The sequence below is a fragment of the Siphateles boraxobius genome, unplaced genomic scaffold, assembly GCF_051911475.1.
Source record: "Siphateles boraxobius isolate OS27281-9 unplaced genomic scaffold, OSU_SipBor_1 55, whole genome shotgun sequence".
NCBI classification, from domain to species: Eukaryota; Metazoa; Chordata; class Actinopteri; order Cypriniformes; family Leuciscidae; genus Siphateles; species Siphateles boraxobius.
The window spans coordinates 3813328-3836153 of NW_027509181.1; the positions used below are offsets into that span (position 1 = coordinate 3813328).

Genomic DNA, 22826 nt, shown 5'->3' on the forward strand with positions numbered 1-22826 from the left:
TCAAATAAACAAAAAAAACGTACAAACAAAACAACCCCGTGGGGGGAAAACAGGAGAGAACTCAGGCAGGCATCAAGAAGAACACGAGGGAACATTGACAATGAACCAGCACAGGACTGCAAACACAGGGAGACTAAATAGAGAACAAACAAATGAAGGTAACGAGGCAGGCAGGTGAGGGACATTAAACAATAACGAGATAACAAGGTGGGCGGGGTTTGACAATCGACAGGAGAGCACATGGCACAAGGAAATAACATTACAGCCATGTGCTCACAACAGACCAGACCAACACAAACACATGACAAACCGGGAGTGTCACAGCTCTGTCACTAAACCAAGGGAAAACCCAGACAAGGGTGACAGAACTGTGACAGTGAGACTGTTTGTTCTTATCCTATGAGAAGACATTTTCGCAATTTTACATGACAGCATGTGGCGCTTTCCTATGACTTGCATTTTAGATCATGTATATTAGTTGAGTGATGCATTCATGGGTCTCAAGTAAGTACAGTATTTGTTTCCTTGGTGGTCTAAGACTTAAAGAGGATTGCATGGCTTTCCTCGCAGTCATTTTTCCTATGAAATTTATTACATTTCAGTGTGTCATAAATTGATCTCCAAAGACCCTCAGTCTCTGACATGAATGCAATTCATCCATACTATTAGTGTAAAAGGTCTTTAAAACTCCTTGAGAATTACAGTTCAAATAGAACGGCATAAACCTACTGTTTGGATATTCACTGTAGTGTTTTGTGAAAAACTGTAACATAATGTTGAATGAAGTGTTTTCTGTTACACTTCAGGATAACGGTCTGTAATATGGAAACAAGATTAACTAATCAGTAACAACCAATTAATTACCTACTGCATAGTTACCTATTAATGAAATACCATTATTGAAAGTGTTGCCATGTTTCCTTTTGCTATATGTGTGACGTTTTGCTTGCTACTGTATGCTTTTTTTGGGGGGGGGGGGTTTACCAGAGTTTTACAAATTGTGTGTAAGCAATTGTCAAAAACTGTAAAAATGAAGCAGCATGGGGATTGAGGTATTCCAAAGAGCTACTTTCACGAACAAAATTGTCTAGAATTCTGTGGAGGAATTCAGTTACTGCTTACCCCCAATGAGCATAGTACAAATAGAAAAGATCTTCTCAGCATCAGTGTTGGCACACACATTGCCAAAGCCCACACTGGTCAGACTGCTCAAGGTGAAATACAGGGAGGCGATGTAGGCACTGCGAACTGAAGGACCACCAACTGTACTGTTCAGATAGGGCTTGTCTAAACGTCTGCCCAACTCATGCAGCCAACCTGACGTAAAGAAAGAAACAAATGTTAAACTGCATGTCAGTGCAGCACAATTTGGCCAAAAATTCATATGGCAATTGTTTTGTTAAACAGTATATTGTGATTTGAACATTTCCAGAGTGTGAAACAAAGAGAACAAGCTCTGCCCTGCCAGTAGAACTAGTTGCTTTTTTAAGGGTGTTCACTATTCAAAGGACTAAGCTCTTTATAAGAATCAAACAAGACCCTTTTCAGTGACCACAAATAGCAACAGTACAACAGTACAACAGTAAAAGAAGGCTACCTGCTTCTCATTACAAATGTGCTAAAAGTGCTCTATTCACAAAATTGTTGGAACAATATGAATGGGAAAAATTGCGTACCCAAATGCATGTTATAAGTAACTCAGATTCAGCAGGGCACATGCAGAGATGGGCCTTGTGTGGGGCAGAATGTACTGTGAACTGAACTACTTGTTGTGGGACACAGTGTTTCAGCCAGAAGACATCTCATGTGCATAAAGTCCCCAATGGCGTGATGGCAGTCACATCTCTAGGGCACTCTTCCCTAGCTTCATACAGAGTTGTAGAATTGTGATATTTCATTGGTATCTAAACATTTGAACCACTGACCCAACCAGGCCAGTAGAAAAACAATCCTTAGCATTGAGCCCTGTGGAAGCAGCTCTAAATATGTGCTGTGCTACTAAATGAAAGAAAATAATAATAGAGCAATAGAATGAACAGTGAAAGTAACAGAGGCTTGTACAATACATTTTAACAGGCATAATTAAAAATGAAAATAACTGAAGGAAATATATTTGTTAAACAAATTTTATCAACGAATATGGTTCATATTCTTTAGGCTTCTCTACCTAATATATTTAAAAATGCAGATGCAGTAAAAAATACAGGTATCGGTATCGGTGAGTACCAAAAATGAAAGTCCCGGTATCGGCCTCGTTCTGGAAAAAACTGCATCCCTGGTAAGATTTTATAAACTTTTGTTGATCACAGAGCATATTTTCTGCTATAGTCCAAAAGATGATGGAAATAGGAAAGAGAGAGGTGGCCATTCATATAAAAGATGTGTCCCTGCCAGTCTTATATAAACTATAAAAAAATACAATAAATAGAACTAATGAAACTGCGACTGACTTATTTTACTTTCTTTCTCGGGCAAAATTTATAATCATTAACACTCTATACAGTAAATGTTGGGCCTGTAAGAGCAATGTCTACAAACAGCTGTAAACCTCCTCTCTCCACACTGTTTGCAATAACCAGTGCCAATCTGATTGAGTGGCATTATGCAAATTCTGGGAATCAGGGGCACAGAAATGGACTGTTTTTATCAGTCTGTCATGTTCAGATGGCTTTATGAGACTTGTTCTGATTAAGTAGTTTTTCTATTCAAACATCCCATATAACTTAAGCAGAACACCAATCAGCTCTGTCATGTCTAAGATTTTTTTGAGTGATCAGAGTGTGAATATCTCACCAATGTCCCAGACTCCATTGGAATTGGTCTCCATCTCTTTGCGCCCGATGATATACCAGATGCAGGCCATCCAGTGAGCCAGCAGAGCGAACATCGACATGAGCAGTGTTAGCACCATGGCGCTGTACTGCGAATACCTGTCCAACTTCTGCAGCAGTCTTAACAGACGCAACAATCGCACAGTTTTCAGCAGATGCACTAGAGATGTCTTGAAAAAGCACACACATGTGTGGAGTGTCAGTAGCCTATATAAATATTGATAACTTGTAATCACATATTTTGCTGTAATTATAAAAAATGGAATGATAATTGAACATGGCAATCATTCTCTACCATGGTATATATAAGTATATCTTGGTACCACCACACATTTTTGTAAAGGACCTCTAGAGATTTCAATTGGATCATCGTAACCTATCATTTCCACTATTTTAAAAAAGCCATATAATTCTACAATAGTTTCTACAATCACACATTGGAACTTACAACAGTAACGTTAAATGCATAGAGCAGGTCAAAGGGCAGCGCGGCCACCAGATCCACAAAGAACCACGTGGTAGCATAATGTAGACAGATGGAGCGTGGCTCGTACACCACCTGCCCTGATTGACTCACGTAGGTGGTGCGGAAGTTAATAATGATGTCTGAAAGAATAGGCAGGAAATTTGACATCACTCAAATGTTCTATAGTTCAAATTCTTGCTTTCTTAGTAAACTCACCCAGAATAAAAAGCATTTCCACTGCAATGTCACTAACTATGGTGCTCCTGCCTGCAGTCTCCGGATCGCTGTACGGAGTGAAACACACATTGTATGGTACGGTCACAGCAACATAGAATGTAGCCAGCAGAATCATCCAATCCCACAATGCCTTGGACACACTGTAATGCAGCAGGATGAATCGAGACTTCTGGACTGCTGCTACTTTGTACTCAGGCAGGGACGGTTTTTCAAATATTTCCTGAGGAGGGAAAGAAAGCCACAGATGAGCTCATATCTCAACGTCTTAAAGCAGCTGTGAGGTTAAATGAGCAAATAAAGAGTTTTCCCGAGGTTCCTTCTCATGCTTCTTATGATGTCACTTGATTATTATTCAGAAATTCATCTTTAAATATCCTTTATAAATGTCACAAAAATTACGTACTGCCATACTGCCTTAGAAAATTCTCAACAGTAAGTAACTTTGACTCTGTATTTATAATTCATTATTAAGGGTATTCTTAATGCATTATAATACATGCATAATACCTTACAAACAACCTTATAACATGTTGTACCATCTGATAAATAATAATAACAACGGTTACAATTAAGTGTAGCGTCAGTTCTGGCAGGTCACGTTAGTCAAGCTCGCATCAGCTGACTCTCAGCTGATACACATCTACCTATAGGAATATGATGCCTATCACTGTATACACATATAAGCTCTTTCAGTATTATCAGCAGGTATTGCGTTTCTCAGGACCTAATTACTCTCCTCCTCTCGTCAGTCAGTATTTGGCATTCTAATTCCTCTTAAAATCAGAATTATGTTCTAACTTAAAATCTTGAATTAATGATATCTGCAATACATTCATGTTGGTTCTGTTCTGTTTACCCTAAGGGGGGTTATTGCTGCTCCCCCTGCTATTATCCATGCTAGGCTGCATGGATGCACAGGGAGTTCTTGCCTAGAACAGAACCATACCGCCATTCCTAACTGTATGCTATTTGTCAATCGTATTTGACGATAGTGGTCCTCACAGAAATATATTATAATACTTATTTGAGGTAATTGCTTTTAAGAGTACAATGGATTATAACATCAGATGAAGCCTGCATTTGTGGTTATAACTATTAGATTTATAACCAATGCACATATTTTTTTTTACCACTTAAGTTATAATGGATTATATATCCCATAGTTTCATATCTTACACTTTCCCAAGTCTCATATCTTGACATTGTTTACTTAAGATCAGCACAGTATCATACTACATCTCATGAGTGGTCTTCTACTGCTAAAAGTATAGCATAATGTGGTCATAATATTTATAAGTGGTCTTTTGTCTGCAGTAAAGTAAAGTGACAATAGTTAAGTAAACAGCCATAAGATATCATGAAGGGGTTATAAGACATTTCCCTTAAGGTAAAATCAAAGTTATGTGGAAAAGTACAGAAGAAAAATACATCCACAATGCAAATCATGTTTTAATTATAAAAACTGTAAAATTACAAGGCTTTACCAAATCTAATAATTAGGTAGGTATCATAAATGTTGTTATGATTATTCATGCGATGATACAACCCAAAGTTGTTTATTAGGCATTATGCGTACATTATAATGCATTAATAATATAATTTTGATGCATTATAAATGCAGGCTTCATCTGGTTTTATAATGGATTATACTTATAACTACAGTTATAACTACAAATAGGTAATAATGTATTGTAACTGTTGTTAAGATTATTTATCAGATGATACAACATCATAAGGTTGTTTATAAGGCATTATGCATGTATTATAAGGCATTGAGAATTCCCCTAAAATACATTATAAATACAGGCTTCATAGAGAGTGTTACCACTACATTTAATCTTTATTTGCAAGGACATCACATGACACATGACAAATCTTGGTGTTTCTTTAATTTAACTTTTACATCACATAGGTCAGGAGAAGGGTCAAACTAATGGTCTTTGGTTAGGATTAGTTTGAGGCAGCAAATCAAGTAGTTTCTAATCCAGCATGCTCTCATCTCTGCCGCACTCTTCATTAAGATTTAAGTACAGACCAATGATGCAGATGAACACACATCAGTACCTCATGCCTTTATTACTGTTATGATGAGGTGGAAGCAAGGAGGAAGCAGGATCCAATTGCAGCACACTTTATTTAATAAACTCAAACTACATAATAAAGACTCTGGCTAGGGCACAAGACTCAGGAACAGAACAACCAACATCAAGGTACAACAACACAACATTAAGAACTCACAAAGACTGAACAAGACACGGGGCTTAAATACATACTGGACTAACAACGAGACAAGGGACACCTGTGAACATTTAAACAATCAACCAATGACACAACAGACAGGGGAACACAAGGCAAGATCACATGACTAGAACAGGGGATCACATGACAGACAAGAACCAGGAACAAGAAACAAAACCCAAACTGTGACATAGCCCCCCCTCTATGGGCGGCTCCCGACGCCCATCAAAACAAAAAAAACACAAGTTCAGGAGGGTGGTGAGTGGAGGCGGTCTTGGGGGAGGGACGGAGGGCCAGGCTCGCACTGGGACCAGGAACCAGGACACAGGAATGGCGAGCCTGAGCCACAGAGCCTGGGTGGACCTGGCTCTTGAGCGACCAGGGCAGAGCAGGATGCGCAGGCGGTGGCCAGGGCGGTGAAGACCCCTCGGGCGGCCACGGCGGTGAAGACCCCTCGGGCGGCCACGGCGGCGAAGACCCCTCGGGCGGCCACGGCGGAGAAGACAGTCCATCGGGCGGCCACGGCGGAGAAGACAGTCCATCGGGCGGCCAGGGCGGAGAAGACAGTCCTTCGGGCGGCCAGGGCGGCGCAGACACCGGCTCAGGAACAGCAGACACCGGCTCAGGAACAGCAGACAACACACACACTGACTCTGGCTCAGGAACAGACAACACTCACTGGCTCGGTATCAGACAACACACTCACTGGCTCGGGAACAGACAACACACTCACTGGCTCGGGAACAGACAACACACTCACTGGCTCGGGAACAGACAACACACTCACTGGCTCGGGAACAGACAACACACTCACTGGCTCGGGAACAGACAACACACTCACTGGTTCGGGAACAGACAACACACTCACTGGCTCGGGAACAGACAACACACTCACTGGCTCGGGAACAGACAACACACTCACTGGCTCGGGAACAGACAACACACTCACTGGCTCGGGAACAGACAACACACTCACTGGCTCGGGAACAGACAACACACTCACTGGCTCGGGAACAGACAACACACTCACTGGCTCGGGAACAGACAACACACTCACTGGCTCGGGAACAGACAACACTCACTGGTTCGGGAACAGACAACACACTCACTGGCTCGGGAACAGACAACACACTCACTGGCTCGGGAACAGACAACACACTCACTGGTTCGGGAACAGACAACACACTCACTGGCTCGGGAACAGACAACACACTCACTGGCTCGGGAACAGGCAACACACACACTGGCTCGGGAACAGACAACACACACACTGGCTCGGGAACAAACAACACACACACTGGCTCGGGAACAGACAACACACACACTGGCTCGGGAACAGACAACACACTCACTGGTTCGGGAACAGACAACACACACACTGGCTCGGGAACAGACAACACACTCACTGGTTCGGGAACAGACAACACACTCACTGGCTCGGGAACAGGCAACACACACACTGGCTCGGGAACAGGCAACACACACACTGGCTCGGGAACAGGCAACACACACACTGGCTCGGGAACAGACAACACACACACTGGCTCGGGAATAGACAACACACACACTGGCTCGGGCTCAGGAACAGACAACACACACACTGGCTCGGGCTCAGGAACAGACAACACACACACTGGCTCGGGCTCAGAAACAGACAACACACACACTGGCTCGGGTTCAGGAACAGACAACACACACACTGGCTCGGGAACAGGAACAGACTCTGGCTCGGAGACGGCCATCTTGTCCGTAGACACTGGTTCAGAAGCGGCCATCTTGTCCGTAGACACTGGCTCGGAGGTAGTGATGTGAACAGTCTCTGGATCAGCAGAAGTGATGTGAACAGTCTCTGGTTCGGCCATCTTGTCCGTAGACACTGGCTCGGAGGCGGCCATTTTGTCCGTAGACACTGGCTTGGAGGAAGTGACATGAACCGTCTCTGGATCGGCAGACGCGACCCGAACAGTCCCCGGATCGGCAGTGGCGACCCGAACAGTCCCTGGATCGGCAGACGCGACTCGAACAGTCCCTGGATCGGCAGACGCGACCCGAACAGTCTCCGGATCGGCAGACGCGACTTGAACAGTCTCCGGATCGGCAGACGCGACTTGAACAGTCTCTGGATCGGCAGACGCGACTTGAACAGTCTCTGGACTGGACGGGACCAGCGGCGAAGAGGGCCTCGGCTCTGGCTGGACGTGGCTGACGTGAAGCTCTGGCTGGACGTGGCTGACGTGAAGCTCTGGCTGGACGTGGCTGACGTGAAGCTCTGGCTGGACGCGGCTGACGTGAAGCTCTGGCTGGACGCGGCTGACGTGAAGCTCTGGCTGGACGCGGCTGACGTGAAGCTCTGGCTGGACGTGGCTGACGTGAAGCTCTGGCTGGACGTGGCTGACGTGAAGCTCTGGCTGGACGTGGCTGACGTGAAGCTCTGGCTGGACGTGGCTGACGTGAAGCTCTGGCTGGACGTGGCTGACGTGAAGCTCTGGCTGGACGGTCTCTGGCTGGACGGTCTCTGGCTGGACGGTCTCTGGCTGGACGGTCTCTGGCTGGACGGTCTCTGGCTGGACGGTCTCTGGCTGGACGGTCTCTGGCTGGACGGTCTCTGGCTGGACGGTCTCTGGCTGGACGGTCTCTGGCTGGACGGTCTCTGGCTGGACGGTCTCTGGCTGGACGGTCTCTGGCTGGACGGTCTCTGGCTGGACGGTCTCTGGCTGGACGGTCTCTGGCTGGACGGTCTCTGGCTGGACGGTCTCTGGCTGGACGGTCTCTGGCTGGACGGTCTCTGGCTGGACGGGCTCTGGCTGGACGGGCTCTGGCTGGACGGGCTCTGGCTGGACGGTCTCTGGCTGGACGGTCTCTGGCTGGACGGGCTCTGGCTGGACGGGCTCTGGCTGGACGGGCTCTGGCTGGACGGGCTCTGGAACTGGTTTGACGGGACGAGATTCAGGCAGGACGGTGATCCTTGCAGACCGTACGGACCTTAGCGGGGAATCTGCCAAGCTGGACATCAGCCCTGAACGCCCATAGACCGATCCGGTGTCAGACCCGCTGACTGGCGTGACGCGGGGAAACTCAGGCTCTGCAAGTGCCGAACCGCCCAAGGAAAGAGCCAGATCAACAAACCCTTTCAGGGTCCAGCCAGTATGATCCTCCGGCATCACTTGAGCGATGTGCCAATCCAGCCCGCTACAAAACAGGTCCACGAGCTGGGCGTCATTTAGCGCTCCCAGATGACAACACGCCAAAAAGTCCCTCACATACCTCTCCAAGGGCTGGCCATCTTGGAGACAGAGATGATAGGAATTTCCTTAAGGCCTGGTTGCTAACAACTGCTGGATCCATTGGCGGTGAGTTCTTCTGTTATGATGAGGTGGAAGCAAGGAGGAAGCAGGATCCAATTGCAGCACACTTTATTTAATAAACTCAAACTACATAATAAAGACTCTGGCTAGGGCACAAGACTCAGGAACAGAACCACCAACATCAAGGTACAACAACACAACATTAAGAACTCACAAAGACTGAACAAGACACAGGGCTTAAATACATACTGGACTAACAACGAGACAAGGGACACCTGTGAACATTTAAACAATCAACCAATGACACAACAGACAGGGGAACACAAGGCAAGATCACATGACTAGAACAGGGGATCACATGACAGACAAGAACCAGGAACAAGAAACAAAACCCAAACTGTGACAATTACTCTCTCTAAAGATATTATGCACTGGGATTCTGGCATTATTCTTTTAATATAGTGAAATATAGTCCAGGACCCTAAATCCATAAAATATTTTCTCAATAATTATGTTCAGTTTTTCAAGTTAAAATTTATCAAGGAGGTTGAAAACTGTGTTAAGCAAACTTTAATCTTATTTAAATCAAAGCTGCACCTCCTTGCAAGCAAACGTGTTTTCTGAGAATTTGAATAGTTCTGGGATGAAAAGAAGTTTACTAGTATACCAGTAACGAATTTCCAGACAGGTTTGAAATACATTATTTCCTATATCGAGTATTTATATAAAAAACATTTTTAATATATAGACATTCATTTACAAAATAACTGGTTTAATATAAATGTATATGAATTATTATAGCAAACCTCAACTGGGATGATCGTTCTCATTGCCCAGCTCTAGAGTGTTATGGCCAATAAGGCATTAATGTATTATAAACTACTGCTGTGAAGCAATGTGTATTTTGCAAAGCACTGTACAAAAACTGATTTGAACAGAGTTCCCTGGTCTGATGGTCATAATGCTAAATAAATTTACTCAGTTGTTGCTTTTCCACTTAATGTGGACGGCTGAAGTAATCAAAAATACTTTAAATCATAAACATTTGTTTGCTCTGTTTTTATTGAACATAGCTGGCTGATATATGAGGTTTTGATCACATCAGTAATGCGGTCTGAATATATATATTTTTTTATTTTGCGCTTAGACTGGAAGGCTGGGGAGGGAGAGGGGAATTGTGTGACAAGGAAACTGGATCCCCTAAAAGAGCACAATAATATCTTGCAGAATTTACAGCTTCTTTTGGTAATTATAATTGATTGAAGACCACATACAAATTTCTGACACTGGCATGTTGCTAAGAGAATTTGTATTATTTATTATTTAAGGGGCCAGTGAAAATATTGGCAGGCACATTCATGAACTACTGGGCCAAAAATCCTTATTGTTGAGCCCTGCTCATGATGCTTTTGTTTGCCTATTTTTCTCTCAGTCAGTTGAGTGTGATAGAACGAAGCCAGGTGGCTCTGCTGAGAGCGAAGCCGAGCTGAAAACATGGCCATCTGTTACCAGGAGTGATCGGAAGTGTGACCTGCCAGTATGCCCTCCTGTTCCGCCGTTGCCATGTGACATCCCTTACGAAAAAGAAGTTTATTAAAGTGTTCTATTAGTATTCTTCTTTTAAACTAAAAATAAGAAAGTATACTTTCAGTCTACGTTTTATATACTTCTAAAAAAATACTTTATGTACTTCTCAGAAATATACTTAAAATTACACTTAAGTGTACTTGACTTATACTGAGAGAAAAGTCCAAGGCCTTATTTGGCCTATACTTGTACTCAATCTTTTGATCGAGATATACTTAGAAGTATAATTAAGTATTCAAAGTATACTTGTCTTGTAGTTCTGTTAACTCTTTTGATCGATTAGCCTATTACATATACTTTTTTACATAGATTTCATACAGTCTTACATTGTTTAAAAATATTGATTAGAATATTGATATAAAACAGATATGTTTCTAATTCAGCGTATCTGAAATTTTGTGTAGGCTAGTCCACTGAAAGTGTACATAGGAATTTACTTTAAAGGGACTGTGTAGTTTTTTAGGTATTTTATTATCTAAAATCAATATTTTTATTCATAAATATGTCCTCAGTGGTGTACAAATACCTCTGCCAATTATCTGACTTATCCTCGTAAACAAAGAATTTATTATCTTTATATACATGTCCACGGAGGCTTCCATAGACCAACGCTACTTTTGCGTCATCGAAGGGTAACGCCCCTTTTTGGGGGAAAACAAACGGATACGGGGTTACAGAGGTGTCCCATTGAAATGGTCGAAAACTGGATTAATGACCCCACGCAGTGGCCAAATATGGACTATTCAGACATCTACCACTATCTCTTGGAATCACCAAAATGTTGCCTATTTTTGTTGTTGTCATTAACACCCTCACAGTATGACAAACTAGACGATGAGGCCATGAGGGATGTTCCATTGTGGCGGTTTGTATTTTGGTGAAGAAATTATTTTCTTCATCTTCCGAGAATTCAACACCGGTAAATACACTGTTATCTCAGACCATGCCTTTGTTCATTCAAGATAGCTTGTGAAATGATATATTAAAGATGTTAACCAAACCTAAAGTGATGGGAAAAGATGAGATGCCAGGAAAGATTAGGTTATAATAGTTTTTGCGTTTACTTGTATAACTTTTGTGTTGATATAGGCTAAATATCTCCTCCCAGCTCTTTATTTCATTCTCCTAAGTTTCTCTGGGGAAATTTTTCATAGAAATTTTATGACCGAATAAACTTTCTCGGGCAATTCAAAAGTTTTGCAAGTGAACGCAGAATAGAGATATAACGTTAATTTGTTAGGATCATATAGACCAACGCTACATATTTTGCCGTACAATGTAAACCTTTTTACAACTTTCAGAGTCCTAGCACTCTAGACACAAGCAGAAAACAGCCAAGTCCACTTTATTCCTAGCCTGCCACTATTTCAACAGTAAAATCAGTTAACAGCCAAGGTAGCGTTAGCGTGCCTAGTGAGAGCTAATCACGTAGCTGCTAGCAGCTAACTAGTATTGCTAGTCGACAACAAAACTATGTCAATAGCTTAAATCAAGTTAAATATGATCCAAGTGACATGGCCTCATCGTCTAGTTTGTCATACTGTGAGTGGGTTAATGACTAAATATGAGTGTGTAGATTTGTATTTGGCCACTGCGTGGGGTCATTAATCCAGTTTTCGACCATTTCAAAGGGAAACCTCTGTAACCCCGTATCCAGTAGCTTCTTTAAATACCGCTCACGGTCCTCGGCCGGCAAAGAGAGTTTGTATGTTTGTGCCATTTTTGCTATCAAGAAACTTTGCAGATCTAGAACGAGTTCTGTTCTCAGAGGAATCCGTTTGTTTTCCCCCAAAAAGGGCAGTTACCCATCGATGACGCAAAAGTAGCGTTGGTCTATGTCGTTCCGCCATCTTGAAAAACTATAATAGCAGAGAGGGTCAAAAAGTACTAGGCCAAAGCGTTTTCGTTCAGAGCCAGCGTCACGTAACTGAAAGCAGCAGAAACGGAGGAGCAGAGCAGAGCAGTGAGAGGCGCTTGTCACTGCCCCGGCAAGTTTAAAAGGCTGCATTGCACTGTTATTATTCATGCTATAACATTCATTTGTTCGTTGTGTCAAGTTGCAGTTTGTTTGAAATAACAAATCTGTTCACCCGAAGGAAAACTCGACGAAGTGCTATTACAAGACATCCTGTCATAGCTTTTTGGTATAACAGCTACCGTTGATGCAACACGCATTTGAAAAAGCGAGGCGCTGGAGAGCAGAATTCGTTTGAATGCAAAATACAATTTCACCGCTAGATGGGAGAAATTCCTACACAATGTCCCTTTAAATCTAATTTACTCTTTCCCCACCATTTACTGAATTTTCCAGCTATCCATGTTTTCACTGTTATACAGTAGGGGGCGCTATGAAACTTCTAGTACAGAATCTCCGGATCAAAACACAGGAGAAGAAATAGCTGAAACAAGTGATAGACGATTGCTCACTCAAATGTAAACTAACGTGATCATCAAACATTAAACAGCGTGTAAATTAAAACTGCTTAATGTAACCAAATGAAATGAAGCATAACCCATGAAGAGAAAACGACTGTGAAGCTTTGGGGGTGTTGGACTCGATCTACTCCATCTGTGTTTTGATTATGTTCTGAATCTCAACGTTTTTGTTTAAAATGTAGCCTTTCTTTATGAAACTCACTGACAAGTGTTGATAAAAAAGGATGCATGAAGCTAATGAAATGTTTTTAAAAGTAGTTAAAAGTTGAGTTAAAGGAATTTTTCGAGTAAAAAAAATATTTACATTTGAACAGAATAGTATACTGAAAGTGCAAAAAAATATATAAATAGTAAACTATAAGTATAATGTTATGTTCACTTACAAGTATACGTGCAGTATAAACTACTAAACTAGTAGTTTACTGAGAGTACACATCAGTGTGTAGTTTCATAAACTAAAAAAAATACTACTTGTATTGAAATAATAAACTATTACTATACTTATAAGTTCACTTGTAGTACAGATATATTACAAATGAGAAACCTAGTTGTGCACATAAAGTTTACTACTGTTACACTTATAGTACACCGCCGCTCCTGCTCCTGCTGGGCCTCCGCAGCAGCCTCCACCCAAGCCTCAGCGTTGAGCCAGCCGCAGACAGGCCGCCCAGCCTGTGTCAGACGCTGCCAATCCAGGTGGCCAGCGTAAGGTCAAGCATACCTGACACGTGGAGACAGGTAAGCGTTGTGCACCACACTCAGACCCCGCTTTTGGGCCGCCTCAGGGCTTTCCGAGCCGGGTCCCTGTCCTCCACCTCGCTGTCCCACCCCGGGTACTTCTGTGGTTCCCAGGCCTCTGGCCCGGTTCGTGGAAGCCTGAATGCTTCCCAACCGGTCCAGCTGGATTCATTTTCGCTCAGCTTCCGCCCAAGCTCAGTGATATTCATCACATCTAGGTGTTGAGCAATGCTCCTGTCTTTTGTCCGCACGTCGCAGTCCTACTGGCGAAGGATGCGATGTAGCCTCTCCCTCCAGCCGATATCAAGGCCGGCTTCTATGAGCCCGTACTTCATTTTACCCTAGAGAGGTTGGTCATGATCATTTTACGGTAAAAACACGGTCCTGTGTTAATTGAGGAGGGCCCTTTTTCAAAAGCCTCGAAACTTTGTTACACAACAAAGCCTTTCCAAATGCTCCGTCCCCAAGATTGGTCTGCAGTGTTCGACCTGAGAGACATGTACTTCAGATATCTATCCTTCTGCACCACAGGCCATCCTGTGTTCGTGCGTTCGAAAGGTATGAAGTATCAGTACAAAGTCCTACCCTTCAATTGCTCATAGCCAGTTGGGTCCTCAGGTCAACTGGGAAAGAGTAAACTCGTCCACGGACTGAGGATCTCTTTTCTAGTTTGGAGATGGATTCGGTCCACCGCATCTGTGGATGGCAGTGTGTGGATGGCTAGTGCTGTATGGAATTGAGAAAGGGTCCCACTCAAACTCTTCAGAGGCTCATGGGGCATATGGTAGATGCAGCCGCTTGGCTTCCTCCATATGAAGACCGCTTCAGCACTGACTTTACTGCCAGTCCGAGTCCCGAGGTGGCCGTGGCAGAGCGGCACACTCCATGTGAAAACACCCTGGCCTGTCGCCAAACCCTCAGTCTGTAACAGACCTTTTGTTTTCACGTACAAAGGGCATGCATTAATGGAGGTCTGCCCTCGAGTTGCAACATTGCGACCTTTGTGCTACGCTTCCCTCGCATGTCACAACTCGCCTGCCACCTCCTCCTCGGAGACAGAAGCTTCTGAGGTCGCTTCATTCCACTTATTTCTTCTGGTCTGCTCAATTGTGCCACTGACGAGCCTCACTCCAGCCTATGGCCAGGGAGAGTAGAGTCTCCATCCCCAGGCGGTCCAGCTGTTTAGGACCACTTCGGGGCCGCACAGTTACATCTTACATCCAGTTGTTCTTTTCTCTGACTGCACTGGATACGTGCGCAATTCTTGCTCCAGTAGAGTTCCGCTTATTAGCCGAACCCTGTCAAGTTCCTCCATACCCTTCGGCAACGGATGTGGCGGTGTATCCGAAGCCAGGCCTTTCACTCTTATGTACTGGTGGAACCTGTGTTAGGCTGGGTCCATATGTTGTGATCCCTACGGCGATCCCATATGTGTATTCTTCCATGGTATGGCTCCCTGCGACAAGTCCGTGTCTTCCCTTGGCAGGGCCCGCTCTGCCGTCGCTAGCTGGTTGAGTCTCCCCCCTGTTATAGGCTGGAGCCACCCCAGTGACATTCCATATGTTGTACTGCCCGGTAATCCGGCCAGTCCATATGTGTATCTCCACATGTTACCTGCCTGTGGGCTGGATGTCGCTTTTGTAGTGTCCCTCCTTCCATCGAAAGGGCACGCTTTCCCAGTGTTATCCAAGTCTAACTGAGTGGGTCTTGCGGAACAGCAGTGACTTCCCTGGCCAAAGCCCTCTTCCATCTCCGCCCTCAATAATGCGGGGGGATCAGGAGGCTTTTGTCTAGGCACTGGAAGGTGGCAGCTCTAGTGGCGTTTTAATTGGGATCCCAATCAGTCGATATGTCTACTACGTCGAACGTGAGCAACTGAAAGGGAACGTCTCAGTTACATATGTAAGGAGGGAACGGAGATATAGTCCTGTCGCCACTTTTGCTGAACTCCGGGCTCCGCTCGGCTCCTCAGCAAAAAACAACTGGTGCGTGCATCCACTTCTGTATTTATACCCGCGCTGCGGGGTGGAGTGTAAGATGCAGATATCGCATGCCAATGTGCAGTACTCTAAGATGAAAGGCTCCCTAAGCGTGATCCCAATCTTTCGTCATGTCGTCAACATCCCCATTCCCTCCTTCGGGGAACGAGGGTTACATATGTAACCAAGACATTTTTGTTATGCATTTCCCAATTGGGATACAGGATTTTTCAATTTTCAAAGAGTTCAATTAAATATTAATGTTAATTAAAATTGGTCAATCATAAACGTTCGATTTACATCCCTAGAATTTATCATGGCATGTCCATGAGAAGTGATTACTCCGAAAGATGTTTTAATGGAGTGTCACAGTTTTAGTTAGTAGTTCATACATGTACTCACCCGACTTAGGCTGACGTCAGTTTTGCTGTCACGGGTAAACTGGCTGGTTAGCTGGTAAATCATGGTGCGACCCCTCCTTCTGGCTTTACTGATATGAGAGTTTCCAGTGGTCCTGTTGAATGGCTTATTATCTGCACAAAATTAAAATAGCCTTAATAGGCTTGACAGTTTACAAATTTTAAAGTAAGATTGTGTCCAGTGTGTCCATGAGTGATGTTCCATGTTTTAGCAGTTCTGTGCGTTTTGTAGATGTAACCACCAGTTTACGAAGACTATATAAAACATTGATTTTATTAGATTATATAGTATATACAATGTTTTTATTTTCACATATAATACTAATAATTTATAATAAGTTTTAGTCTGATCTTGTAGTATTTTTATTATACAGTAAATGTGTCCTCTAGCTTCTAAACTTGCTATTTCTTATCAAATGTCGAAAAGAATGATAAGCGTCAACAACGAAAAAAGCGTTATTCTATTAATCAACATTTAAAAGACTAGTGAAAATAATGTTTTTTAGTGAAGACAGTACCATCAGTTCTGTTGCTGTGATGGCTCTTGCCATATGTTTCTGTGATATCCTTGAATGAAAAGAGAAAAAGTACCATCTCCCCCTTCTCATTCTTTATGGGCACGATGTCTAACAGACACCAGAACGAACTTCCTGTGATAACACACCAAAAAGAAGAGTTACACAGAGGTGGCTAACTCTAAATCTGGGATAAACCTCAAAGACACTTAACTCTTACAGTCCGAACAATATAGTAACATAGCTTGCTAATGTTGACATTGTGTTTAAATTCTATAGCCAGAAGAGAACTGGCCCCCCAATATAGCAATATTTTCGTGTATATAACACCAAAATGTATTTTTTCGCAACAGTGCTCATTGAGGGACTAAAGAATTATGGATTTACTTTCAAGCAGCTCCCTGATAAGAACATACCTAGAGGTGGGTGATGTAACAAATCTTGTTGGCTACCAAAAGGCGGGTCAATTTCTATCATAGTAATGGTAATATAACAATCAATTCTGTAAAAGCTCCTTTGAAACAATGTGTATTGTAAAAAGTGCTATATCAGGAGTTTTCAAAGTGTGGGGCACGCCTCCCCAGAGGGGCGCCAGAGTGGTAAAAAAATGTATGAATGAATTAATGAATTAATTAATGATAGATAATTTCAATCAATACATCATAGCAGAAACAATACTTTAAAAAGTGAAAAGAAGTAGGACAAGAGACGCCTCTGGTTTCGATCAGATCATTTTAAATCGTAAACTCTTGGAAAGTTCCATTTCGAAAGGGAACTCACACTGCGTGGTTGACGCTATGGGGAACGCCCTCCACATGAACCAGTCTCCTCCCTTTACGAGAGTTTTTTAGTAAGGTTGAACAGTAGACCTCGGTTCCCTGTTAGAAAGTATTAAGGGGTGTGTTAGGTAGGGTTTTTATAAGGGAAAAAATAGGGCCCTGAAGTTCCCATATATAGGTAGGTTATGCATACCCTTCCCATAGGCCTCCTCTGATTTCGAGTCTGAGACAATCTGTGGTAGTGAACAGACTGGCCTTATTACACAGAAAATTTTGAGTCAGGCCACCGTTCATCTGAGCCTCAAACAGACATTCTGTGTGAGATGGCTTCCTCCCTATCGAGAGTGCTTCTACTGAGGCCATCGCTCTGTCAAGCTCCAGATGGAACTACAAAATCAAGCATTGGCCCTCGTCAGGCCACCTTGATAGCCACCTTATACTAGAGCAGTAGTTCTCCTCTCACTTTAGAGAGTCGTTTTGAGATTATAGCTCTGAACTTCAGACATATAATATTCGTGTGTCTGCCCTCATGGGGCCACCTCAATATCTGGCTTAGGCTTAGTATCTAGGATTTTGGTGGCGGTCTGCTAAGCATTCTCACCTCGAGCCTCTCAGTATCTGAGTGTAGGTTCCTTAGACCATCAGGAGATTTTATTCCTGTAAATCTAGTTTTTCCTAGTACTGGCCTCCTCTTACTACAAGAGTCGTCTGGCCAAGGCCCGCCTTTTGCATTAGGTGTAAATGCGTTAGTGGCGTAACAGGGTAGATAGCAGCATAGCCCCCCCTGAATAAAATAATTCAAGTAATAATTGTCGGATGCTGTTGGCCACTTACTGAGGCCACCATTCACTTGGGTTTAGCAGAGAATATAAAATCTGTCTTGTAAAAATACAAGATAATAGGCCTCGACCCTGTTACATTCCTCAGGGTCATGCTGATAGTGCTCCCCTTGTTAGGGTCATTCATTGGAGTACTTTGTTAGGTAGAGACAGATTAGTTACTCCCTCTCATTTGGAATGGTTGAGTATGCTCCCTTAGACCCAAAGTACTGCTCGGCCTGACGCCTGTGATATTCAAAGCTGTAGGCCTTACAGTAGCCCTTTCTTCGATACTCCAGTAGCGTAAGATTGTACTCTCCTTGCTTTAAAGGATCGATGGCACTTCTGCTGAGTACACTGCCTGTTGGCAATGTTAAATAAGTATAACCAGGCCCACAGAAATGTCTGTGAGAGCACCTGGGCTTCTGAAGGCTAGCTCTGCTTACATCCTCGCTATCAAGTAGTAAGGCCATAACAAGCCTCCTTGAAGGCAGCTCCACAATGAGTTGGATGTTAGCATTGCCTCCTGATTTCAGCCCAGAGCCTGGTCAATACTTATCAGGTTGAGAATAGTGTTCCAGAATCTATCTGAGGATCGCTCTGTTTGAATACTTAACTTTCCCTTTAAGGAACCCCTTCCATGGAAGCTGCTGGTTCAAAGCCTTTGAACGCCCTTGGTAGGCCTTTCGTTGTTCGGAGGTTTGTGTGTTTGCGGCACTCTTTGCGCACTGATCGCTGTTGAAAATGTGTAGAAATTGGGGGATGGGGAGGCGCCATTGTGTACGTTGTGTCAAAAAGGAGGCCCACTGTCTTTGACTTTGAAAACCCCTGTGCTACAGTATATAAATAAACCTGACTTGATATTGGACAAGGCCTAAAAAACTCAAGCCACCGAAAAGCACTGCCCAAGTAAACACCCACAAACCCCATTGTAGTGGCAAGATCTCCAAACACTACTCACATTTCATTCAGAAAATGTAAAAATCAAGTTAAGTCCAGTTTATTCATAGTATATACCACTTTATACCATACAAATTGCTTCAAGTCAGCTTTACAATTTTAAACAGGGGAACAGCATCAATTTCACAATGGTTTTCAGTGAGGAATCAGTTTAATTTAAAATTACAAATCTATGTTACCTGCAATTTTTAAGTACTTTTGAAAATCTTGATTAGCTTGTTCAGGTGGGTTTTAATTAGGATGTATCTTCTCATTCATTCCTACCTTGAACTCACAGTAACTTATACTCTTTAATCTAACAGTTCAATAGATATAGTAACAGAGATATCTATTTTTGACTTTTAACTGTATAGCCAGAGGAGAACTGGCATCCTGGTGTTGCCTGTTTTTTGCTAGGTTTTCTCTCCATTTTCCAACAACAAAAGTTTTATGTTCCTTGCCACAGTTGCATTTGGCTTGCACACTGGGCAGGGAAAACTTAACTTCTTTATGAAACTGCTTAGGGTTGGGCGATATGCATTGTCATTTATAATGGCAGTGATTACCCAACATATTAGTTGTCAATTGAAGTTAGTACAGTATTATTACTACAGTATTATTACCATTCTTCTTGTAGAACTGCACCTCAGCCTGGTACTCCTCCTTGCCCTCCAGAGCTTTCTCCACACTCTGAGTAACCTGCTCACTAGTGCCCAAGCCATATAGGAAATGACAGCTGCAGTTCTTCTGCATCACCTCTGTTCGTCCGAACCCCGTCAACTCACAGAATCCATCGGAACAGTATACAATGGGATAGCCACGGTGACCCTGAGCATTCCCAAGGAGGAAGTTGCTGTCTGAGGAACAAAAAAGTGACCATGAACATTAATGTTTTGAAAGACATTGCAAAGTTAGTTGTAAGTATTGTGTTTTGTGCAGTACTGTTGCTGTACTGTTTTATAATTTCCAAATCAATATCCCCACGTGGGATCTTTGCATTTCTACTTACATTACATATTTCTGGTATTTAGTTCAATGGGATGTGTTATTTTGTTCAAGTGAATGTGAATGCCCCTAACGAAAAAGAAGTTTATTCAAGTGTATTATTAGTATACTTTTTAAACTAAAAATAAGAAAGTATACTTTCAGTCTACTTTGTATGTTCTCAGAAATATACGTTATGTCCTTCTCGGGAATATACTTATGTGTGTATTTTTACGTAAAGTGTTCCACATGTACATTTACTTACGTTTTCATATACACTGAAATGCAGAATAATGACCTATTGACAGCACTAAAATGTAAATTATTTACTTATAAAACAAATTTATAGACGTACAAATTTGTACGTATTCCTATTTATGAATATTAAAATCGTGGCATTAATGTTTTTACTCTATTGTATTTAATTGTCATATCAATGACATGTTTTTAGTCGCAATTATTAAATGCAGTGTACTCATCTACTTAATAAGAAATAACAACATTTCGCTCTGTTCGTGACTTCTGCTGCAAACTCGTTTCGGAGGATTTCATAATGTTAAACAAGACTACACTTTAGAACCTTAAAATTAGTTTTCTTTAATCGTTTAAACATTTTGTAATATTTAATTTGTGTCTCCTATACAGTTCCTGAAAAAATAACCATAAAATACACAAAACCACAACATAAATTCACAAAAGACAAAAATTGTATTTGTTCGCTGTAATCCAAATCTTTAGAATCCATACGTTTGCGAGGAACAGATACAAATTCAGCCCTTTATCCAGCGATCTTCATCTCCATTCTCAGCAGGGACCGTACACGCCAAATCCTACTCTTGTTATGATGAATTCAAATTAAATTATTGCGCCCTCAAGAAATGTTATGACATGTTTAACAGCAGTGATATCAAAAGTTAATTGGCTCTGGCCTGCTTCGTCACAGATTGCTACATGCAGTGTTTCAGTCAATACACATTTGAAATTGGTAAATGCACACCTTCACATAATGAAGTCAGATCTCCTGAGCCGCAACAGCAAATCGCGCTGCGTAATCCATTTTAGGCCCGGTCATCTGTCATCATTCTGATGAAGAAGGAGGTTCCAACACGATATTGACCCTCTGGGGTCTAAGGTGTTTTTGGGGTCCTTGAGATGTTTTGACATGCCCTGACATTTGTGCTTTTTTCAATTGCTTATTAACATATGAATGGCAAAGGTGTCATTACACTCTATTTAGCACAAACAGGCCTACCATAATATGTGAGCAACATGTATGTACATGTTTGTATTTTTGAGAGAATATTGTTTATGCATGGTTATTGAAAAAAACTAAAACTTACTGAAAGTTTCTGAAATAAGGCCACAAAACACGTACTAAATATGTGTCCACAAGACTTTTGACTAATGGATGTTATCGTCTAGAGTTTTTGCTTCAAAATGATCTGAAAATCATCCTGCCTAATCATTTACACAAAATAATACATTGATTTAAATTTTGTAAGACACTTTTTGTTTGGAAAGGCAATATGCAGGTGGGCTTGAATGATTGTGAATGATCATGAATAATGCTCTGATTCACACCTGAGAAGACAATGACCACATAATGAGCCGAATAATGAGCTGCATAATGAGCCTTTCACACAGGTGTGTAACTGGGTACCAAAGAATGTGAGGACAAAAGAAATTATATATATATATATATTACAATTATAAATTTTAACCAATTACAAATAGGTAATTTTAACACATGGATAGTACAATTTTAACAATATTTCAACTGTATTCTTTCTTTGTAAAAAGTATACATTTTATCATACGTATTTCAAAGGTAAGGATTAATTAGTTTGAATATTGGAACAAACACTATAATAACATCTTAGTTGATAATTCAGTATACCTAGGCCTACTTTATTTTTGACAAAACATCCCATACTATGTATTTAACATATGAGCAGAAATTGGCGAACAAAGGCTAATTTGATGTTGCAGTAGTCTTTTTTTACAGTAAAAACTTTATATCTATCCAAAACTAATCAACAGAATCTTGTCTAAAAATTCCTATTTAGTCTGTAACATATCGTGTTTATGATATATTAGCATATACATGTTAATTTGTAGTTTCTTGCTTATACAGACATTTTATTTCATTTTTACTCATCTCAGTTCAACTCGTTCATCTTCGGAACACGAATTAAGATATTTTTGATTAAATCTGAGAGCTGGATCACTCCTCCATAGGCTTCTAAGGGATTGAATCTTTTCAGCCCCGAAAAGTTATTAAAGACATCGTTAAAATAGTCCAAGTGACTACAGTGTCTCAATCTTAAATTTAGCAAGCGACGAGAATAATTTTTGTGCGCGAAAACAAACAAAAATAACAACTTTATTTCAACTATTAATTTCCGTCTCTGTGGGCCTCTAGTCAGTTAACTTAGTGTGATAGCGTAGTGCTACGTCACACGTAGGCTCACTATTGGCCGACGCTGCTCATGTGTGTGATGCGTGTGACGTACAACAAAGAAACACTACGCTATTACACTAGTGAACTGACTCGA

The 22826-nt window shown here is 42.1% G+C and overlaps 1 protein-coding gene across 2 annotated transcripts in view; it reads right to left on the reverse strand.

Annotated features, from left to right (window-relative positions):
- Positions 1 to 22826, reverse strand: part of kcnh4b (potassium voltage-gated channel, subfamily H (eag-related), member 4b) — a 59407-nt gene that overhangs the window by 24714 nt on the left and 11867 nt on the right. For both annotated transcript variants that reach the window (XM_077205874.1, XM_077205873.1), the window contains exons 2-8: positions 19911 to 20144; positions 16755 to 16886; positions 16220 to 16350; positions 3514 to 3754; positions 3280 to 3437; positions 2794 to 3001; positions 1123 to 1317 (exon numbers count right to left, since the gene is read on the reverse strand). In XM_077205874.1, coding sequence (XP_077061989.1) covers positions 1123 to 1317; positions 2794 to 3001; positions 3280 to 3437; positions 3514 to 3754; positions 16220 to 16350; positions 16755 to 16886; positions 19911 to 20144 — 1299 coding nt within the window. The remainder of the gene's footprint in view (positions 1 to 1122; positions 1318 to 2793; positions 3002 to 3279; positions 3438 to 3513; positions 3755 to 16219; positions 16351 to 16754; positions 16887 to 19910; positions 20145 to 22826) is intronic.